This window comes from Haemaphysalis longicornis, unplaced genomic scaffold, assembly GCF_048455015.1.
Source record: "Haemaphysalis longicornis isolate Haplotype H1 unplaced genomic scaffold, Haemaphysalis longicornis Haplotype H1 scaffold_15, whole genome shotgun sequence".
Classification (NCBI taxonomy): domain Eukaryota; kingdom Metazoa; phylum Arthropoda; class Arachnida; order Ixodida; family Ixodidae; genus Haemaphysalis; species Haemaphysalis longicornis.
In genome coordinates, this window is record NW_027526257.1 from 15,089,027 (window position 1) to 15,113,539 (window position 24,513).

A 24,513-nucleotide genomic window follows, 5' to 3' on the forward strand; every position below is an offset into this window, starting at 1 on the left:
GTTTGCTGTCATTTATTCTGCCTGTTATTTCTATTGTGAGCGTTATGGTTTACCAACTAGGTATCTCCCTGATGTCCTAGCTATGCTAGATGTGGTGAGGTGCCAAAGAAGTCCCTTCGAAAAGACTGCGTACGAAAATCAGTCTTACAGTCGACTTCATGCCTATAAAAATTTGGTTTGACATTACAAGTGCTTCATTTTAAAGCACTTACTTTCATGGAAACTGCTGTTGTATGAAGCGAGTCTGATGCAGTTCAACAACGCACAGTATTGCCATATTCTTTCTGAAGAGCGGCACATTGTATGCTCTGCTGTTATGAGCGCGTTAAAGCATTATAAATGTGGTATTCATGCCTAGAAAGAGAGAGAGAACTGCACTATCTATGCAGCACTAGTCAAGGCTGGCTGGCCGTATCCTCATCTTCATTACCAAACTGCCAGTCCGCAAATCTCCCAGAGTCCCTCACTAACCCAATGGCAGTGGGCTGCCAGAAGTTTATGCATCGACGTCTCGTCCATTGTCTGATCCGCGTTCAGCCAGTCTTCCCAGGAAGTGATGTGGCAGCTTTGGTGTGGTGGCAGGTATGGTGGATGGGCACTCCCAGTAAAGACGTCATACTGATTGGGTGTGAAGGGCAGTGTGGCTTAGGGCAAGGGGAGCAGGAGGATCCCATTTATATAGGGGACACAGGGTAAGGCTAGAAGGAAAGGGGTTTGTGCATTTCGGTCTATGGATGTGGCTTCCAAGGACAGCGTGGGGTGCGGGCTGGAACACTCTGCCTACTGGCACTAGCACATGTGCAATAAATGGCCTTGGATATACAAAGCATCTCAACAAAATTGTACACAACTGAAAGTCAGCTAGGATGCCAAAGAGAGCACTGGCAAGCATTTCATCAGACGAGTGCTGGGTGGGACACACGTTTCTTTGTCGTTGTTCCAGCTACGCTATTTTTTTTCGTTGTGCAGAACCAACACGCTGCCACTGTTGTACATTTAATCACATAATGTGATATGTTTTGACCCCTAACCGAAAATTTTCCGTTTGTGCATCATCTGTAGGTCCAAACATTTCTATTAAATTTACTCTGTATTGTAATAGAGGAGCTAGAGCCACAAGCAAACACTTCAATGATATTTCCAACCTGTACCGCAAGTGTATACATTCAGTCTTGAGAAGGGGAATTATATCATAGTCAGCACACTGTGTGCCTTTGAGAGTTCTTTGCAGAGAAGATGTATCCGACAATTTTTTTGTATTATGCGTGCATGAAACGGCACACATATTAAAATAGTAGTCATTTACAATGTTCCTTCCTTCCTACGAGAACGAACTGGACAGATCTCTTTAGACCATAGGCAATGCTAAGTGTCTCATTATATGTACTCTTTCATGCTGTGGAGTTTATCCATTGCTTTTTCTTGGGTTGGTGTTCTTCCCTTTTTTTGCACTGTTTACTTTGTATTTTGATTCAGAATTTACAGTAATGATTTTCTTTTCAGCTGTACTTTTTCCGTCCGGACTCTGCTAGCAGCATTGCCTTGTTTCTCGTTTTTAACGTTTATTGATCGTCTTCTCCCTGCTGTACCCCTAATGTCCAACATTCACCGCTCACTGTAGTCTGGCATAGCAAGCCCATCTGGCGTAGCAAGCCTTGTCACTAGTAGGGCTGACCTGACCACTTCACATTTCACGGCCCCCTCTATCTCTCTCTCGGTGACCATGGCGTACATCAGGTGACGCTTATCCTAAAGTGTCTCTCTTGCCTTTTGAATGCGTGCAAAGATTGAAGTTGTGTTATAAAACAGTAAAGTTCCAACTTCTGAACGATTACGTACAAAAGAATATATCTGTATAGTTGCTCAAATTGGGAATTTTGTGTCATTAGTTCTTTATTGTCATTAGCAAAGGGTAAGCGGATTTTTTTAAAAAGGTGACTTTTTTTGTTTTTGCAATTAGCGAAGTTGACCGCCTTATACAAATTTCTACGGTTGTATGCGCTTATTCCAAGGTTGTATTTCAGGGTAAGAAACAGATTTTCCGTGAGCAAGTGAAAGTGACCATGTCCGATATTAGAATGAGCTCCGTGTTTATTGTCATTTTTTTTCATCTACTTCACTGTAGATAGTCCTGGCCTGTTCATCGCCCCGTCAGCTGATGGTCTGCGCGCCCCTATCTTCCGTGACGTCACTCTGGCCCCTCCAACCATCGGTGACTTCGGCATGGTGACTGCCCCAGCAGAGCTTATAAAAGCGTCTGCGACATCTACCTTCTTCAGTGGGCAAGAACACAGCAGCACTAGCGTGATGCTCAACCGCTTTCTGTTTTTTTGGAAGTTTTTTGCCTGCTGTGCCGTTCCCGTGCCCGGCCCATCCCGCTATCTTCGCTGCGATGCCAATGTGTCCGTCAGCCGTTCTCCGACAATGCTTCTGCACGTGGACGATTCGGGCTTTCACGGGCCTGGACGACCCTATCTACTTCACTGTAGATCGTCCTGGCCTGTTCATCGCCCCGTCAGCTGATGGTCTGCGCGCCCCTATCTTCCGTGACGTCACTCTGGCCCCTCCAACCATCGGTGACTTCGGCATGGTGACTGCCCCAGCAGAGCTTATAAAAGCGTCTTCGACAGCTGCCTTCTTCAGTGGGCAAGAACACAGCAGCGCTAGCGTGATGCTCAACCGCCTTCTGCTTTTTGCGCAGGTATGTTACCTGAACAGTGCCAAATGCATTCGCTCCGATAATCGTTTTCTGCTGCTGTTTTCTTGCCTACACGATTGCACATGTTCTCATGATTGTGTGAATTTATGCTGTGCCGTAATTTACTGCGTCAGGAGCCTTCTTTTGTGGGGTGATGTTGACCCTAACCCTGGGCCCAATAAGCAACCCAAGGGAAAGGATGTTCCGGCCTCTGATACTGGTTTGCGAAGCTTTTCTACTGCTGAGGAAACCGTCGCCCCAGAAGCCAATGTTGTTGACCTGTGCGCCGTTCCTCAAATGCTTGCTGAATTAATTAAGGGTCAGAAACGCATATCGCAGGAAATAACAGAAATCAAGAACTTTAATCAAATGATCAACTCCCGGTTTGACGCCGTAGAGGCACTTGTCTCCGCACTGGAGTCTGTTCCTGCCGCCCGTCCATCTGCCGCGCTCAACGGCAATGTGGAAAGTGAGCTTCATCAACTAAAAATCAAAATCGACCAACTGTCTTTGAGAAATGACGAGTTAGAAAATCGTTCCCGCCGTAATAACTTGCTGTTGCACGGTTTTCCTGAGGCGCCTAATGAAACCCACGACATTCTGCTGTCTAACATTTCCGCGCGGTTCGGGAAAGAGCTTGAAATCGATTGTCCGAATATTGAAAGGTGCCACAGGATTGGCCGGAAGCATGCCGATCGCCCGCACCCGGTTATAATGAAGCTTCTTGACTACCGCGAAAAAACAAACGTCCTTAGAAATGGCCACAAGCTTAAAGATTCTGACTTTCGCATTTCAGAAGACTTTTCCAAAGGCATACGTTCAATCCGGAAAAAAATATGGGAGGCAGCTAAGCCCTTCCACGATAATTGCTCGATGGTTCACTTGAGCTTCGACCACGCGTTTATTGATAAAGTTCGGTACAACTGGGACGACAATACTGACACCCTCGTCAGGGTTCCTTCTCGCCCCCTAAAAGCCGCATCCAACGCTGCTACTGTAACCCCCTGACGCTTAAGTAACATACAGAGCCATTGCGCGTCCTTAATGTAATGCCCGGAGCTTAGTTAATAAATTTCCAAATTTTCTTTCACTTGTCGCCACACATTCACCTCATATTGTTGGCGCGACTGAGTCATGGTTACACGATAACGTTTACGACAGCGAGGTAACACCACCAGGTTTCACTGTTCTTAGAACTGATCGGCGACATGGGAGAGGGGGCGGTGTTGCGCGTTATTTTTACGGTCTGACCTTCGATTTTCAGTACTCCTCAGCCCGCCTGACACAGAATCCGTTTGGTGCAACGTCTTTTTTGGGAACTTTTCTATTACCTTTGGCGTTATCTATCGTCCGCCGTCATCGAACGTTGCTCAGATGCTCGCCTTAACTACGTTCATGCACGAGCGTATCTCGTCTTCAAACTTGATCTGTCTCGGCGATTTCAACGCTCCCGGTCTTCTGTGGCCTTCTTTATCTCTCACCGGTTATGACGTGGAAATATAGATTTTTCTTTATCTTTTGGTTTGAAACAAATAGTCGAAGCCAACACAAGAGGTGCCGCAGTTTTGGATTTAGTATTTGTTAGTCTCCATTTATTAGATAATGGCTATGAATGCGAGGTTACTGATGGCATTTCAGATCACATGGCTGTTCTCGTTTCCATACCAATTCCGGTTCGCAACAATTGCTTTGTTTATTCTACATTTCCTGATTTTTTACGCGCCGACGATTCCTCCATTAACGATTATTTAGGCGATTCTTTTGACGATTTTGAAGAACTCAGTTTATCGAATGATGTCAATTCCTTGGTGACTTCTTTCGAAAATATTGTTGCAACCTGTCTACAGCGCTTTGTCCCGCTTAAAACAAAAAAGAAAAATCCTCGCCTCCCTTGCATCTCGCGTGATATACTTCACCTGTCGCGTCGTGTTGCGAGGTTAAGGCGAGCAAAACGAAAAGGTGATCCCCTTAAAAACGCCGAATTTATCGAAGCTAAAGAAAAGCTCCGCCTCAAAATGAATCCATTCAAAGATTTTTACCTTAAGGTTACATTACAGGGTTTACTGAAAACTAACCCTAGAAAATTTTGGAGTTTAATTATACCCTCTTCAGCCTCTACTAATACTATCCTAGTTAACAATGCCCCGTCTAGTGACCCAATAACTATCGCCACTGCCTTAAATGAGTACTTCCAGTCAGTATTCATAACAGACAACTTCGAAATACCCGATTTCCCACACGAGTCGTATTACTCAATTGGCGATATAACCGTGTCTGTAACCGTATAACCGTGATATAACCTAGACAATAAGAAATCCTGCGGTCCTGGTGGAATTAACAATGCTTTTATGGTTAGATATTGTGTTTGGACGAGCCGGTACTTGTCTGTAATTTTTAATAAATCTTTATCTACTGCGACTGTACCGTTAGTATGTAAATTGGCAAAAATATTTCCCATGTTTAAATCCGGCAACAAGCAGTCACCTTTGAACTATCGTCCGATTTCATTAACGTCTCAATCATGTAAACTTCTCGAACGTATAATTTTCAGTCATATTATGGAGTTTCTTGAAGGTAATAACATTTTGTGTAACGTCCAGCATGGTTTTCGTCGCGGCTTTAGTACAATAACTCAGCTTGTTGAATTTACCCATGACATTGCCCACGCTCTAGACAAAGGAAATCAAATTGGCGCAATTTTTATAGACTCATCTAAGGTTTTCGACACCGTTACCCACTCAAAACTTCTTCATAAACTTCGCGTTATACTTAACAACCCGGCCTTCGTTGATTGGATTGCTAGCTTTTTACATGATCGCTCCCAGTATGTTTCGTTTAACTCCACAAACTCGTCGGTAGTACATGTGTCCTCCGGAGTTCCCCAGGGTTCGGTCCTGGGGCCACTTTTGTTCTTATTGTATGTAAATGATCTGCCTAATTATATATCCACAAACATCCGCCTCTATGCTGACGATTGCGTGTTATACAATTTAATTAACAAGAATGATGATGATGTTTTACTAAATGATTCTTTTGCTCAAGTTGGTGGTGGTGTCAGACATGGCAAATGAATATTAGCTTTACGAAAACAGTCACTTTCTCTTTCAGTACACGCAATTCCGTTTCTTTGTTTAATTATTCTTTCAACGGCTCTTCCCTACAGCGGGTGAACGAATATAAGTACCTGGGCGTCATCTTCACGCCTACCTTGTCTTGGTCAAGGCACATTGATTATACATGCAACAAAGCTCTAAAAAAGTTAGGCTACCTAAACCGTACATTGCGGGAAGCTCCACTCGAAACGAAATTAATAACATATAAAACGCTCATCCGACCGATCTTAGAATATGCCTGTACCATCTGGAATCCTTATAAAGTATCTGAAATTAGCACACTCGAATCTGTTCAGAAAAAAATCCATTCGTTTTATTTTTCGCCGCTTCGATTGGAGCTTTTCGTCGTCATCCCACCTTGCTACACTAGAATTACCACCGCTGTCGGAGCGCCGTGAACGGGGATGTCTTAAACTTTTACATGTTCTTACGAATACTCCGCGCTACTCATTACAGAACAGCTATTTGTCGCCCGATAAACTTAAATCTACTAGAAATAGCCACAAACTCGACCTTGCAACTTTTCATCCACGAACTAATCTATTTAGGTACAGCTTCTTCCCCCGAACAATTGAAAAATGGAATCTATTGCCAGGTGAAATTAGGTCATTGCCTTTGCAAAAATTTCTGCAGAATTTAAATTGATTGCGTTATGTCAGTTTTGCATAATTTCAATGTCTTGCTGTACTTATTATCTATTATCTACACTTTATGAATAAGTGAATTTCAATGTGTTGCGTTTTTATCTGTGTTATTCTGTGCCCAATTGGGCTGCAGTATGTATAAATAAATAAATAAAAATAAATAAATAAATAAACAAATAAATAAATAAATAAATAGCTAGTCTGCAACCAGCTGTTTTAAGAAGTTGCTTGGCAGCCATTGCATAGCTGATGTTTCAGCCAAGGCAATCCAAAGACGCTGTGCATGTTTTTACCAAATTTGTACTTCAAAGCCGCGCACGAAAAAATGTCTTTGTTGGGCTTCACCCTCTCAAGATTGCAACATTGGGTGCTGCTCTTTCATTCAGTAATGGTAGCATCGCAAAAGCCAGCATCGAAATAGCTCGGATTGAACCCTGAGTGCAACAGTGCCAACAAGAGGCTAAAAGAGGTTGACTCTGTTATCAAAGATACTTTGCGAACAGAGCTGCACAACAGCCGACTAAATAGGCAGGGCAGGACAGACGACTGGCTGAAAAGCGAAAACATGAGTTCTACCGTGATTACGAAGCTCCCAAGCAGCAGAAATTGCCAAGCCCAAGCATGGCAAAACATCAGTGGCCAATGTGTCCGAGCTTGGCAATACCTCGGCCGCCAATATTGGCTGGTGTTTGGGATAGGTGACAAGCCAACAATTGGCCAAGCCCTGGAAGGCCAATATTGGACAACGCTTGGCAAAGTATCTTGACATGATAATGCCAAAGGGTGGACCCCACGCTATTTTCATGCACATTTTTGGCTTTGTGGCCAGTCCTTATGACCAATGCTTATTTTACGGGTTGCCTCGCGCCCCGATTTCTGCTTTATACATGTCAGTATACAGGAAATTAATAAACGAGGGCGCATTATTTATTTATAGCGCACTCGTTAAATAATTTCCTGTACAATGGCATGTATAAAACAGAAATGGGACCGCGAGGCACAATAAGCAAACTGCACCAACTTTGCGAAGCAATTATACATACGTGACTTGCCAAAACAATTGAGCAACACAACACACCGGGTTTCTCTGTGTAGCTTTTTTATTATGCACATCAAATATACGAGAAACCTGGCTTAACAGTGGCAAGAATACGAACACACACAGAAAGCAAACACAAACAACAGTCGAGAAAACATTTTAAAAAGCGCTGCTCATGAAGCGCACCGATTATCATTCGTTTAACTGCTTGAGATGCCTACAAAACAGAAGCATTCAGGTAAATGAAAACAGGACCCTCATTCCCGGTAATTCGCTGACCTGCCAAGATCACAATATGTTTTTGAACAGCACTATTGTAGAATAGCCTAGCTTGGAAAGCTTGTCACTGCTGCATCCGCCACTTGTCCACGGGAAACACCTGTGCGTCGTAGCGCCTGTAATAAGTAAAAAAAATAAGTTTACTATAATGCTAAATTCACGCTGCTTACTAAATACAGCACCTATACAAGCCTTACCACATGTTAGTGTGAAAATATTCAGCCTAAAGTTCTAGCTTGTTAACACTCGCTATGAAACATAAAACGTACTGCACTATTCATTTTTCAATACCGCGTTTTACGGTAGCAGTTACTTGGCTCGTTCTTGAGAAAACAGTCCGGAATTTCACCGAAAATGGGATTCACTCTTATTGCAGTAGCGCAAGGTAATACAAAAAGTCCAATAGACAAAGCGACACGCCAGCGGTTCCATGACATTTTGTTGTGCCTTCGCTCACTTCTGCCCCGTCAGACGCGCAAGACGCGAACGGAACACACGGGGAAGCCCAGCGGTGGTGTAATTACTTTGTCGCTCGACAATACCTTTACATTGCTCAAGAAAATAATCAAAGGAAAGCTTCATTTATAGCAAGAATTTAACTAAGCCAGCTTAATACATCCGCACCTCTTATACTGCACACGAGTCTTGCTTCAACGCATGCTGAACGTCGTGAACCTGCAGTGGGAGCACGGCTGCTTGTTCGGAAAACACAAAGCCGGAAAAAGGATAGCTAGAAGAACTGGCGTCACACAATTGGAAGCACATGTATGGGACCACTTTTTTCTTCGCAAGAACCAACAACATAACACTAAGTAGCACTCGTGAGCGCCAGTTATAAACGACAGCTAAAGGTTTGGCGGGAACTAGCGCGAGCACTCCCGCACCGCGAAAGGAAAAATGAAATGGTGACTTACGTTTTCAGCGGCGGCCGTAGCAGGCAAATGATGTTATTCCACCAGTCAGGTATACTTCACACAGCCACCGACACCAAAACGCACCTCATAGACACGTACAGGGGTACTACGGCGGTTTCAATACCACAAAAGAGACGAAAACGTCGGACGAGCGCCGCGGCGACGCGTCCATCCACGGCCCCGCCGAGAAATTTCAAAAAGAAAGCGGAGAGGCACAACGCTCAAGTAGTTCGACGGACACCGTTGCGTTAGGACACACAAATGACCAATTCCTACTGAACGTTTAACACTCTCACGCTGTTTTGAATAAGCTGCACTTTAGTTAAGTACGCTTTGTTTCGTGGCACGGTGCTGTGGCTCTTTAGGTAAGTACTTTTTGCTGCGTTGTGGCCTGTTCACCGCGCTCTAACCATCGTTATCCGTTGGGGAACCGCCGAGGGCAACGACCGCAGTGCTGCCCTCGAGTGGTGCTGCTTGCGCGCCGGGTGCGCATGTGCACACACAAAATAACGCACACGAGTGCTCTACAGTGAGACTTCATGCAGCGGTATGCAACAACAGGTAAGGCTTTCGGCATTTACACCTGCCAATACTTTTTATTTAAATGTGATACTTGACACAAGCTTGAAAAAGATTTGGAACTACTTTTTTATTGTGCGCTGCGCGTGAAAACAAATTCAAAAACACGCAAACATCAGTAATATTTTGAGTGAACTTGAGTGGTCATTCAACTAACAAGAAAATGCCAAGACGTGCGTAAAGGCACTCATAAATACCTGCGTCGCATATAGGCTACTACTCTTCATAAGATTTTATGGTCAAAAATTACTTCTGAATGAGCGCGCTGTCCAGTGCGATTTTTTGCGCACCGGCCAATGCGTGTCCTCAAGGCCGGTCGTATAGCGCTCGTTGTCCACCAATGGCTTTTGCGTACAGGCCGGCGTCTGGCCAAGCTATCGGAAGCCAAAGGGAAGCCAAGGGGCGTCCAATGATTGGCTATCGGCCTATGCTGCTTGGGCTGGTGCTTACTAAATAAATGACTTCACTGGTGTTTGTCGCAAAAAAAGTTGTTTTTCATTTCATTTCTTATTTTAAACTCAATTGTCTCAAAACTATTTTTCCGTAGGTAGCATTATTTCCTGTATTTTCCAGGATAACCGGATGATCTTTTTTTATTTCACCTCTATGTTGTGACATCTACTGTGCCAGAATTGAAAATGTGCACCCAATGGTTTTCTTGTTACAATTTTTTTCAATATGTACAGTAAGCCAAAATTTAGATACTGGTGCAAAAACAATTATAAAAATGGTAATTTTAGTCTGATTTCAATATTTCTGGTACAGTTAAACAGCCCCAAATTTGAAAGAAAATTATAAACGCATTATGCAGATGCCTTTAGTAGATGCCGAGAAAAATGAACCTCGAAATCGCCAAAAATTCATGGGGAGTGACCTCAAATCGCCTTTATTCTTCACAGGGGTAAGAAAGATGAGAACAGGGCTGCTTTCGGAATTGGTGCCTTAGTTACAGCACTCTTCACTCAGCACAAAGGGAAAACTAAACACAAAGTTTCGTTTCAGGCTGCTATAAAAGAACCATTGCCTCGTTCATAATTTTGTAATGAAAAGGGAAATAGGTGACATCGGTGCCAGAGAAAGGTGCTGTAAGGTCCACCTATGGGGTCAGTGGCCAGGCGCCCAGGCCACGCATGTGAAAGGAAAGATCCCCGGTGCTCGGTCTAGCGGCACAGCATTACCGACACTACGCCGTGGTCGACGCCAATACGACACGGCGCGTTCGGGAGCTGGCCTGTCTGGACGGAGGATTGCCGCGGGGATAGTCCCCCTTTGGGAATGCAGATGGCCCCGCTAAGTTCTTAGGATTGTTGACATATCGAACAACGGAGGGGGGATCGTCGTCTGACCGTGCGGCGCGGCTGCTTATCCGTGGGTCACCATTATTACGCGCCCACGTCGCCACGGCGTATAGCCGCCGCCCTTCATCCCCCACCCCTCGCCGCCGTGTGCTTTCTCGCCCACGGGCCGGCTTTTCACCCGAAGGTGGTGGCGCCTTAATGAATACTCCGAAGATGGCGGAGTGACAGCTGTCTACGTCAATTTGGGCCCTCCCTAACGCGTGTACGAAAGCTAGACGGGCGTGCCCGACAGAGAGAGTAATACCGAAGTGTTATAAGGCTGAACTTGTCCGAAAAACTCGTTCTTGTCTGAGCTCTCAGCTGGGCAGTTCCCGGTGAGACAAGGAGTCTCAACCACTGAGGCTAGGTTGGGATTTGTGAGCCCCCTAAGCGAGAGGTAGACTGGAGGATAGCGTCGGAAGTTTAGGGTACAGCTGTGTATCGGGTAGCTTTCCACTCAGCTTTCCACTTTCAAGCTCAGAACGCTTGGCCTTTTTGTGGGCGCTGTCCTTAAGTTTAAGCGAACTTTGAAGTTCTTTAGAGAACCAGTGGGGAAATTTGAAATGAACAGGCTTGTAAAGAGGGATGTACTTCTCCATGCCACTCCTGACAATGTCGTTAAAACGTCGAACCTGTTCGTGAACATCACTGACATCAAATACACTAGACCATTCAGCAGATGAATAAAAGTGATAGAGCCCAACATATTCTCCACGCTTGAAAGCATATCGCTGGAGTTCACAATCGTCAACACCACCATCGCGATGCTGGGCAGTGACCGAGACAGAGACAATAAGAGGGGGGGTGTAACTTGTCGGGGTGCACAAGAGATATTTCAGAGGCACACACTTGTACGTTTTTTAAGTTTGAGAAGCACACATCTAGAACATTACCACAAGAGTTTTCTATGCGGCAAAACTCCTGCATGGAGGTGAACGATTGAAAATCTAATAACATACTGCATTTCTGAGCTGCATAATGGTTGAAGCGCTCAAAGGAAAGGCTGTTCCAGCGAATACCTGGGGTGTTGAAGTCCCCAAGTATAATGAGCTTATGATTGGAGTGTGCATTTGAGACATTTTCTAAGGATGTGTGCGTTCGATTAAATTCAGAAGGTAATAATAATAATAATAATAATAATAATAATAATAATAATCAATCAATCAATCAATCAATCAACCTTTATTTTTGGTGCCCAGGAACAACCCTAGGGTCTTGGTACTGGTACACCATATACAAGCATTCATAAAAACAAACTAAAATCAAGACAACACAACACAGAAAACCATATATATGAAAGAAACAATAAGATAAAAATAGTTACAGAGATCCCAGAAAGCAAAACAGCAAAACAGCAAAAAAAAAGGAAGCCTAGTGTTAGAAGCCATGACACCCGGCCAGCAAAACGTTGAAGGCACGTGAAAAATTGAAAATACACAAGCAAATACTCAATGCACATGACGGAGATAGATTATACACATAAAACAAAGCTTTTGTAACAAAATGTTAGGAAGTTTCAAAATGGAAAAACGAAGTTCAGCGTTACAAGCACTGACACTTAAACCGACAGAAATTCAAGCAACACAAAATCAGGAAAAGTGAAAAACAAACAAGCAAGATGATGATTTGCATAAAATAAATACGGAACAGAAATACGGCACATAAATGACATAAAGGCACTTAAGCTACAACAGTTTTCAATTCATTAGAGAACAAAGACAAAGAGCTCTGGAATATATCAAGACGATTGGAATATTCATTATATGCACATTGTATTCTGCAGATGGACGAGCATCGTTTACTTAAAGCATCTGTTCTGAAAGTTCGAAATCTTCGGAAAAGTTTGTTCGGCAAGTTGACATTGATAAGTGCAACCAAGTCATCACACAAAATATCACCATGAAGAAGTTTATAAAGAAAGATAATGTCAGCTCTCATTCGTCGACACCAAAGGGAAGGAATACTTTTGAGACAAGACATGCTGCCGCTTGCGTCTTCTTGTACATGACGGAAACGGTGCCTAAAGATAGAAAGGAACTTATTTTGAACCCTTTCGATGCGGTCACTATTGGACTTGCAAGTTCCATTCCAAACAACAGAACCGTATTCGAGAAGAGGTAAGCACAGAGCCGAATACAACTTTAAGAAAGGAAGAGGACTTTTAAACTCTCTAGAATACCTGCAGACAGCACCCAGACATCGAAGAGAGCGACCGGTAATTTGTGTTACGTGGGAAGAGAAAGTCAGAGAAGAATCAAATAGTACTCCCAAGTCCCGAATTTCGGTCACCCTCGGCAGTGCAGTGCTTGCTATTTTATAGGAGTATTGCAGCTGTTGAGTTTTCCTACTATAGGAAACAACTTTCGTTTTTGAGGGGTTCAAAATTAAGTAGTTTTTGGTGCACCAACGATGGAATGACACGGTATAAGCCTGAAGAGAATTACAGTCCTGAACATTACGCACTTCTCTGAAGATTCTCATATCATAAGCATACAACAAAAAAGAAGAATTTTTAATGGCAGAAGCAACATCGTTAATGAAAATGGAAAAAAGAAGGGGGCCCAGAACGGAGCCCTGGGGTACACCACTGGTTGCTTTGTACCTAAATGATGTTTGACCATTAACACTTACATAGCAATATCGCTCCTGGAGATAGCAACGTATAAGACCCACTAAGGAAGCGTGAACATCTAACAGAATGAGCTTGGCAAGCAATAACGAGTGGTTGACTACATCAAAGGCCTTGCTCATGTCACAGTAGACCGCATCAAGCTGGCTTCTACCAATGACTGCTGGGACAGCCTGCTCCATGAAGCATGCGAGGTTTGTGGAAGTTGAGCGACCACGTATGAAGTCATGTTGATTAGGAATGAGGACGTGTTTAAGTGAGAAAGACAAGACCTTATGAAGAGATAACTCGAATATTTTAGAGGCAGAACAAAGAAGCGACACTGGCCTATAGTTCATGGGGCCGGTTTTTGGGCCTGACTTGAAAACAGGGAATACACGACAGATTTTCCATGATCGAGGGTACGTGCCAGACCGGAGACAGTTATTAAATATTGAGGTGAACCCAGGAACAAATATATTTGCATACGTTTTTAGAATTGCAGCAGGAATACCATCTGGCCCAGAAGAAAACGAGGGCTTTAGCCGCTTGATGCTGGCCCGCACGATGTTCTCATCCAATTGGAAACAAGCGGAGTAGCCGTCCTGGTGACAAGAGACGCTGCCGTCATCACTACCACCGCTAAGCCCAAACAAAGAAGAAAACTGACGAGCAAAGCAGTCGGCCGCATCTGCAACCTCATCGCCGTTGGAATCCAGTAGACGAATAGATTCTTTCGTTGTATTAGATCTAGAATGAATGTACTTCCAGAAGGCTCCCGGCTGATGAGTTGCTTTAGCTTCAACTGACGCCAGGTACAAAGCATGATCACGCTTGTGCAATATTTTGCATAGGGCACGTAGGCGCCGGAACTCCTGAGCGAACTGATTCGCACCAGAGCGCTTCGTCTTTCTGTGCGCGCGTTCTTTGAGTTTCAGGGCATCCCGCACTTCAGAAGAAAACCAGTGTGGGAATTTGAACTTCTTTGGTAAATATTGCGGGATGTATTTCTTCATACCCAAAAGCACAATCTCAGTAAAACGGTCAACTTGTTCATTGACATCAGAGTGGTCAATGACTGTTGACCAAGGGGCAGCAGAAAAGTAGACATACAGCCCAACGTAAACTCCCCGGGCGAAAGCGTAGCGAGGTTGCGCATTGCTTGAAATTACAGAACGGTGGAGCATTGTAGATAATAATAATAATCAATCAATCAATCAATCAATCAATCAATCAACCTTTATTTTCGGTGCCCAGGAACAACCCTAGGGTCTTGGTACTGGTACACCATATACAAATCGTACATAAAAACAAACTAAAATCAAGACAACACAACACATAAAACCGTATGCATGAAAGAAACAATAAAGTAAAGATAGTTACAGTAATCTCAGAAAGCAAAACAGCAAAAAAAAAGAAAAGAAAAGAAACAGGAGACCTAGCGTTGCAAGCCATGACACTCGGACAGCGAAATGATCAAGGCACGTGAAAAACAGGAAATACTCACTGAACATGACAGAGAATAAGTTATACGCATAACACGAAATTTTTATAACAAAATGTTCGGAAGTTTCAACTTTGAAAGAAGTTCAGCATTACAAGCACGGGCACTCAAACCTACAGAAATTCAAGCAACGCAAAACCAGGAAATGTGAAAAACAAACAAACAAGAACATGATTTGCCTAAAATAAATACAGCACATAAATTTGCAATGACTAAAGGCACTTAAGCTACAACAGTTTTCAAGTCGTTTGAGAATAAAGAAAAAGAGCTCTGAAATATATCAAGACGATCAGAATATTCATTATATGCACATTGTATTCTGCAGATGGACGAGCGTCTTCTACTTAAAGCATCTGTTCTAAAAGTTCGAAATGTTCGGAAAAGTTTGTTCGGCAAGTTGACATTGATAACTGTAACCAAGTCGTCACACAAAATATCCCCATGAAGAAGTTTATAAAGAAAGATAATATCAGCTCGCATTCGTCGACACCGAAGGGAATGAAGACTTTTCAGAAAAGGCACACTGCCGTTAGCGTCTTCAAGCACATGACGGAAGCGGTGCTTAAAGATAAAGAGGAACTTATTTTGAACTCTTTCGATACGGTCACTATTGGACTTGCAAGTTCCATTCCAAACAACAGAGCCGTATTCGAGAAGAGGTAGGCAGAGAGCCGAATACAACTTTAAAAAAGGAAGAGGACCTTTAAACTCTCTAGAATACCTGCAAACAGCACCCAGACATCGAAGAGAGCCACGGGTAATTTGTGTAACGTGGGAAGAGAAAGTCAGAGAAGTATCAAATAGTACTCCCAAGTCTCGAATTTCAGTCACCCTCGGCAATGCAGTGCTTGCAATTTTATAAGAGTATTGCAGCTGTTGAGTTTTTCTACTATAGGAGACAACTTTCGTTTTTGAGGGGTTCAAAATTAGGTCGTTTTTGGTGCACCAACGATGGAATGACGCAATATCAGCCTGAAGATAATTACAGTCATGAATATTGCGCACTTCTCTAAAGATTTTCATATCATCAGCATACAACAAAAAAGAAGAATTTTGAATTACAGAAGCAACATCGTTAATAAAAATGGAGAAAAGAAGGGGACCCAGAACAGATCCCTGGGGTACACCACTGGTTGCTTTGTACCTAAATGAAGTTTGACCGTTAACACTTACACAGCAATATCGCTGCTGGAGATAGCAACGTATAAGACCCACCAAAGAAGCGTGGACATCTAACAGAATGAGCTTGGCAAGCAATAACGAGTGGTTGACTACATCAAAGGCCTTGCTCATGTCACAGTAGACCACATCAAGCTGGCTTCTACCAACGATTGCTGGGACAGCCTGCTCCATGAAGCACGCGAGGTTTGTGGAAGTTGAACGACCACGCATAAAGCCATGTTGATTAGGAATGAGGACGTGTTTAAGTGAGAAAGACAATACCATATGAAGAGATAACTCGAATAGTTTAGAGGCAGAACAAAGGAGCGAGACTGGCCTATAGTTTATGGCGTCAGTTTTTGGGCCTGACTTGAATACAGGGAATACGCGAGAGAGTTTCCATGAGCGAGGGAACGTGCCAGACCGGAGACAGTTATTAAACATTGAAGTGAACACTGGAACGAATATGTTTGCATACGTTTTTAGAATGGCGGCAGGAATACCATCTGGTCCACAAGAAAGCGAGGGCTTTAGCCGCTTGATACTGGTCCGCACGATGTTCTCATCCAGTTGGAAACAACCAGAGTTACCGCCCTGGTGACAAGGGGCGCTACTGTTATCACTGACACCGCTAATTCCAAAAAAAGAAGAAAACTGACGAGCAAAGCAGTCGGCCACCTCCGCAGCCTCATAGCCGTTGGAGTCTAGTAAACGAATAGATTCTTTAGTTTTACTAGATCTTGAATGAATGTACTTCCAGAAGGCTCCCGGTTGATGGGTTGCTTTAGCTTCTACTGACGCCAGGTACGAAGCATGATCACGCTTGTGCAATATTTTGCATAAGGCACGTAGGCGCCGAAACTCCTGAGCGAACTGGTTCGCACCAGAGCGCTTCATCTTTCTGTGCGCACGTTCTTTGAGTTTAAGGGCATCCCGCAATTCAGAAGAAAACCAGTGTGGGAATTTGAACTTCTTTGGTAAATATTGCGGGATGTATTTCTTCATACCCAAAAGTACAATCTCAGTAAAACGGTCAACTTGCTCATTGACATCAGGTTCGTCGATGACTGTCGACCAAGGGGCAGCAGAAAAGTAATCATACAGCCCAACGTAATCTCCCCGGGCGAAAGCGTAGCGAGGTTGCGTGTTGCAGGAACTTACGGAATGGTGGAGCATTGTGGGAAGGGAACAGGAAATAGAAAGAGGAGGATGAAATCTGTCAGGTCTAACTAAAGGACAATCAGATGTGATACACTAACATCATCAAAATTCGAAAAACACAGGTCCAAAATGTTTCCACTGCAGTTTTCTATGTGATTATGCTGTGCCAGGGAAGTGAAAGACGAAAAATCTAGTAATCTATTAGCCTTCTGTTCAATGTGGTGGTTATGGTGGGAACAGGATAGATGGCTCCACTGAACGCCAGGAGCGTTAAAGTCTCCAAGAAGGAGGACCTTGCGGTTGCATTGAGTAATAAGCTCTTGTTCAATGGAGGAAACTAACTGATTGAATGCGTCAGGAGCTACATCAGGGGGAATGTAAAAAACCCCAACAAGAAGTTTTTCAGTTTTAGAGATAAGAATTTCAACCCATACAGACTCATCTGCATTCTGAATATCACTACAAAGCACACTCTGGAGAGATTTGTCGACGGCAAGAAGGACCCCACCCCCTTTTTGTTTGCTTCCCGTCAAGGCACGATCACTACGATATACATGGTAATTTTGAGGGAAATAATCACTGGACAGAATATCAGGGCACAACCAAGTTTCAGAGATAGCTATTAACGGAAAACACGAAGCCAGAACATTACCAAAGAAGTCAGTTGCCTTGGTACGAAGACCGCGCACATTCTGATAAAACACATCCAAAGTACTAGTCATCATTGCTTTTCTTATGTGATGCGCTCAGAGCTGTGAAGCATGCCTTCGCGAAACATGCCTCGAAACTCCTTAAAGAGGCAGTCTTTCGGCCAAACAGCGGGGTCATTCAAGCGCTCGAAAAACTCTTCACTGACGGATATATAAAAGGATGCGTACGTGTCAAACTTCGTCTTCAGTCGTCGGCAGCTCAAGGACGAGACACCTAAGGTTGACAGATGGGCATTAAGGCTAGCAGAGGTGGTGGATGAGGAAAGCTTTGAGACGAACATAGCTTTGGGGCGCTTCGGCTGCGGAACGACTACGAGTCCACATGTGTCCGATGCACCTACACATGCCCGGCTTCGGCGCTTCTTCTCAATAGTAGGGGGGTTACGATCGAGCACAGACACAGATTGCACCGGGGAAAGTGGGGACGGAGTGGGAGGCAGTGTCGGAAAAGCCGAAGACACCGACTGCAGCGGAGCCGACGTAGCCGACGGCGACACTTCTTTGTAGACAACTTGCGTGAAAGAAGGCTTTTCCGAGCTGCGACGTACTTCATCCTGCAAGGCAGGGGGGCGGCGAAGCAATTCGGCACGCAAGGAGCACACCTCCGCACGCAGGGAACTAACCACCTTCGCATAATGGCCGCCGTCTCCCTCCCTCTCTTGACGGAGACGGTCGAAAGAGAGCGCGTTTTCCCGGCGCATGAGGTCGTTGTCCTCCCGCAGCCGGGCCACTTGGTCGCTGAGGAAAGAAATTCCGTCCAGCGCGTCGATGAGGAGTGCGCGAAGACCAGCAGCTTCGGCGTCAAGGTCAACCGGCTGGGACGGCGGGGCCGGGGCCTTCTCGACGACGGGCGGCGAGTCTCGTCGAAGGGAGCAGGGGGAAGGAGCCAATAATAATAATAATAATAATAATAATAATGAATCAATCAATCAATCAACCAACCTCTATTTTCGGTGCCCAGGAACAACCCTAAGGTCTTGGTGCTGGCACACCATATACAAAAAATTAATAAAAGAAACGTAGAACAGCATGGCACAACACATAAAATCCTCGATATGACAAAAAAATAACGATGTGCTGGTGTGGAAAGAAAAGTGCATATCTCAGAAAAATATAGAAAAAAGCATTGTTTAGTCTGAACGAGAATGAGAAACTTTGAGATACACACGCGCCGACACACGCACATGGCCCGCGCACCTATGCAAACAAGGCAAGTGTAAGACAACAAGACATGATTAAAACTCTGTACACTGAAACATGTAAACCGGAAAAAGATATTAGCTAAAAATCACGCCACAATGAAGGCATAAAACTTACATACACAAGTAAATCATCGAAAAAATTAGCATACATACATAGATAAACCTAACCCCGGCAGCATAAAGTGTGTGAGTTGAAGTTACATAATAGGGCGAGCAAACTAGTCCTGGTTTGTCAAGCTACGCAGTTCCTTACAAAAAGCTGGAAAGGGACGATGGAATACGTCCAAACTTTCTGCGTGCATATTTTATAGGTGCTGAATGCGTCCAACGGGACTCTTGACACGGGCGGGGACATGAAACAGTCTAGGTGCCCTGGTGTTGCCTGTCGGGGTTCTTTATGGCACCCAACAGCTCTGTACAATCAATGAGGCTGTGGACCAGTTTGTACAAGAATAAAAGGTCAGCCTTGGCCCTCAGGCTGTGTAGTGGGTCCATTAAAAGCAAGCTGGCGGCATCAACACCAGGATAATCTTTAGCCTTCGCAGTAGCGTACCTATGCTTTAGAATTGAGAGAAATTTAGTTTGCACTCGCTCAATGTCCGCCGCGTTGGACCGACACGTTGCATTCCAGACCACGGATGCGTATTCCAACAGAGGGCGACACATTGAGGTATAGAGCTGAAGAAATGTGTCTGGATAGTTGAATTATCTGGAGACACGACATGTTGCACCTAGTGTTCGCAAAGCACGATGGGTAATCTCATTAGTATGGGCTGTAAATGTGAGCCTAAAGTCAAACAAAGTCCCAAGTTTTTTATTTGACATACCCGATTCAGATCTTCTTCACTTATACGATAGGTGAAATTGATATGATCTGTTTTACGGGTACGACACCACTTTGGTTTTTGCACTGTTAAGTATCAAATTATTTCGGTTGCACCAGTCCGAAAACGCGGCGATATCACATTGCAGTTGTGCACAGTTTGAGATTTTGCAAATCACTTTGAATATTTTAGAATCGTCTGCGTATAGCAAGAACGATGAGTACTGAATTGCTGTAGAAACATCGTTGACAAAGAGTGAAAACAAAAGAGGTCCAAGAATAGAGCCTTGAGGCACCCCGCTGGTGGCTGAGTACGTTCCGGAGTGTAGCCCGTTACAGTGAACGTAGCAGTGACGACTGGTAAGGTAGTCACGTAGCAGATCTAGCAACAGATCAGGAATGTCAAGGTGGGAAAGTTTTTTACACAACAATGAATGGGAAACCACATCGAACGCCTTGCTAAGGTCACAGTATACCACGTCAAGTTGGCCTCTGTCTTCCACTGCCTTTGACGCATGTTCCATAAAAGAAACTAAGTTTGTAGTGGTCGAGCGGCCACGATAAAACCATGTTGATTTGGAATAATTTCATATCTTATTCTGGATGTAATGAGGGAATGAATTGTAGATTCAAAAATTTTAGAAGCACTGCACAGAAGGGAAATAGGTCTATACTTTTTTGCATCTGTTTTCGACCCGGATTTGTGTACAGGTACAACTTTAGCAAATTTCCAACAATTAGGAAATGTGCCAGTACTAATACAGTTGTTAAACATACATACAAGCACTGGAGCAAGGATAGGACTGAAAGCCTTGAGTAGAGCCATGGGAATGCCATCTCGGCCACAGGCTAGCGAGGGCTTCGCGTCCCGTAGGCTTTTATTCATGATTTCCTCCCCTACAAATTCGTGCTCGGTGCCGTACCGCGACAATTGGACATCGGAGCTGGCGGAACGTCGCAGGTATCTCTATACACCGTTTTAAACTGCTGAGCAAACGCGGCAGGGACGTCAGCAATGATTACTCCATCGGAGTTAAGCAGATTAATGCATTCAATATAATAATATCAATAATAATAATTATTATTATATTAATAATAATAAAATTAATACTACTATAGCACTAATAATAATAATAATATTCACTATCATTACCATCATGAGCGGCGTGAAAATATATTTGCCATGGGCGCCGTCCTCTCTAATTACGACACTGCCTAACGCCTTCAGGCAGCTCATCCGCTCGGCACCGGGGGCGGGGACGTCGGAACAACACCTCCTACGGCCTTTGTGGTGTTTTGACGTCCGCACAAAACCATGAGGTCATTCCGTGATTCCGTCATACGCGCCCTCCGGGCTGGAAGCCCGGGAATTCAAAACGGACGATTTTTAGGCCGTTCAATGTAATTAATTATCGCGCGATCAATTCTCTAAAGTGCTCTTTCGGGTGGACCAGTCCGTTAGGCAGTGATAAAATCAATAAAAAAGGAACAAAAGTTTTGGTGTCAGTACTCCGCAATAAACACGGCGTAATTATTGCATGAACCACGCGCCGCCGTCAACAATTGAAGTTCAGCAGACAGCTACATGTGATATTATGTTTCAAGGTGAACCAACCTATAATGAATCGTTTTTTCTTCTGTCTTTTATCTGGTACCTGTTTGGCAACGTCTACGTGGCCGAATGTGGTACACAAGGCTTGCAACTTAGAAGACTGCCGGTGGAAGGACCAAAAAGTGGCATCGACAACACTGGTAAGCACATAAAGAAATGGAAAATGTTTGATTGGTATCTTTGCAAAGCTCACAAAACCACTTGACATCGCGGTTACTCATGATGCCTTATTTTTCATAGGCTACCTGGATTACTTGGAGGACCATTTACCCGAAGAAGGTGGAGATTCCCCTGCGGATGTTCTGGGTACACAAGTGACCAGGCTGAAAATATGTAATATATGACACGACAATATAGTTTTAAATTTATAATCTCCCCCTGTGTTTCCGCTTTGGGGCACAAAAGCCCACACAGAAGAGTTCTTTTATTCAAAGATGCTGATGGTCTTTCGGTGTCTGCTGCAAATGACCTCCGGTGGGAATGGTGTACTTAAAAATTCCATTTTGTAATGTCAGCTACTGCAAAACTTAGCCAAATAAAAGGATTTTTGGCTTGGAGTGGAGAGGAATGCAGCATGAAAAATAGGATTTCTGGCTGAAGCGTAGTACAAAATCCAGGCAGACAAAATATTCATGACTGAGAATGGTGCAGAATGCAGCAAGCAGACAATCTATTTCCGGCTAGAAAGTGGTGCGTTAAACCAGCAAGAATAAAGCAATTTCCAGCTGGTAAGCTACACCATTCTTGCTGTAATAATAGTATTTCCAGAAAGAAAGGGGAATTTCCAGTTGTAAGTCCGCATTGTTCCAGCAGGAAATGGTGCGATTTCCAGCCAGAAGACGTGTCGTTTCCGGCAGGACACAAGCCTCAAAATTTCCATTTCCAGCCACTGCTTCCGGTTGACACCTGACTCCAGTGTAGGCTGGAAACTATTTCAGGCTGGAAAAGTTTCGTAACACAGCCGGGTCTGGAAATAATTTCCATCTGGGACTTGTGAAGACCGGTAGTAGGCCTTCCGTTATCGTCGCTTCCCGCGCCATCCGGAGTGACAACAGCCCGGGGTATCTCGGGGAGCGGCTCGTCAGCGCGGGAAGGCGGCATGCGATCCGGTAGGCGTTTCCACAAAGCATCATTTGAACTCTGCTCAGTCGCTGAGAGCAACTAGCGAACGAACCAGAGCAGTTGGAAGATGAACGCCACCATGACGACCCTTTCACGTTCTTTCTCCGACAACTTGACGACCCTGTTGACTTCTGGGGCCAGCGAAGTTGTTCAGACGACCACCGAAGTTCAGACTACAGTAGAAATCGAGCTCGGCACAGGGAGCGCGAATGACAACACCTTCTCGGTGCTACGCTTAGTAGACTACCCGCGGCCGGTGTTGACCGGCGGCTTCGTTGTCCTCGTCGTCATGGCCTTCTTCGGCGTTATCTCCAACGCCGTGTCGATCGCCGCGCTGCTCCGGTCCTCGAAACTGCTGAAGAACGCCACTACGGCGCTCGTGATCAACCTGTGCTTCACCGACCTGGTATTTTCCGCGGTGAACATCCCGCTGGCCGCGAGTGTGTTCTGGCACGCCCGCTGGGTGTACAGCGACGGCCTGTGCGTAGCACACGGTGTGAGCCGCTTCTTTAACACGGGCGCCTCCCTCTTCACCGTCATGGCCATCAGCATCAACCGCTACGTGGCGATCGTCAAGCCGGGCCTCTACGCTCGGGCCTTCACCGAGGGCAACAACCTGCTGGTGGTGACCGGGACGTGGCTGGCGAGTCTGTCGCTGATCTTCTTGCCTACGGCGGGCGTGTGGGGCCAGTTCGGCTGGAACGGCGACGTCGGCACGTGCACCGTGGTGCCCAAGAACGGGCGCAGCAGCAAGGTGTTCATACTCACTGTGTCGTACTTCGTGCCGGCCACGTCGTTCGTGATCTGCTACAGCCGCATCTACTGGATCGTGCGCGAGACGCAGCGCAACCTGCGCCAGTACCGAACCAGCCACAAGTCTGCCGCCTTCGTGGCGCGCCTGTTTGCCCAGCGCCAAGACGGGGGCGCCGTGTCCGCGGAGAAGGTGCAGCGCCAGCAGCGGCGCATCGCCAAGGACTGGCGCCTGCTGAATACGGTGTTCGTCCTCTTCGCCGGATTCATGCTCTACCTGCCGGTGTCCGTGCTCAAGGCCTTCCGCCTTCTGGACGACTACCCGGGCATCCAGGTGTTCGCGTACCTCGCCTACTACTTCTCAGTATGCGTGACGCCAGTCATCTACATCTGCATGAGCAGGGAGTACCGGCAGGCCTACAAGGAGCTCTGGCTCTGCGCCAGATGTGCCGTCCTTTCCGAGAGCACGTGAAGCCAAGAGACACCCGTGTGATTATGATCGTTTTTTTCGGTGTTGCTCGGCATTATCACTGCCACTTTCCGGCGACCCCAGGGCATGTGAGACATGCAGAACATGTCCGTTTCTATTAATCTCACTCTCGCTATTGCTTATCGCGCACACTTGTAATTGAAGCTACTCCTAAAGTAGCACGAAAACATCAGAAGAACGTTATTTTTTTGTTTGGTGTTAATGTTAGAACGATGTTGTTAAAGCACTTTTTTATGTTTAGAGGGACGGACAACCGATTTTTGTCGCGTATGTGTTCTCTAGCTGATATGAAACCCAGCGTTTTATATAGCCCGGTAACCAAAAGCAATATATGAGCAAATTGGCGGAAATGATTTTACCTTGGCAGCAAACTTTCTGAAATTGGAAGGGTTTCGGTTCGTGCTGTCAAAAATTCACGCTACACTATGGGTCCCGGTCACGTGACCTGAAAACCTTGCCGCTACTGTAACTGCTGAAACATTTATTTACTTATAGAAAACCTTTGAACACATGTATCTGTATAAGTTTCAATTGTATATGTATTTTTAAACCTTATTTTGAAAAATTTTAAGACACGCTGCCCACCGTCGCTGAGTTGCTCTCAGTGTGGCTAACTGAGCCTCCATGCCCGGAATCAACGGCAGCGTTCAGTAAACCGACCTCGTGGGGAAGCTTTGACGATTCTACCTGAGTCAGGGGCGTTTGTTCTGCCAAAAGTTTTTATTTCAGTTTCCCAATACGCCTACGGCAGCTTTTTTTTTAAAAAA

General features: G+C 45.0%; 1 protein-coding gene and 1 pseudogene across 1 annotated transcript; both read left to right on the forward strand.

Annotated features, from left to right (window-relative positions):
• Positions 1-2,995: 2,995 nt before the first annotated feature.
• On the forward strand, positions 2,996-3,706 carry LOC144165872 (uncharacterized). Its single transcript, XM_077695629.1, has one exon. It carries the CDS (start codon positions 2,996-2,998, stop codon positions 3,704-3,706), a length of 711 nt encoding a protein of 236 aa, XP_077551755.1.
• An 18,879-nt stretch (positions 3,707-22,585) lies between these two features.
• On the forward strand, positions 22,586-23,749 carry LOC144165873 (G-protein coupled receptor moody-like; annotated as a pseudogene).
• Positions 23,750-24,513: the final 764 nt, after the last annotated feature.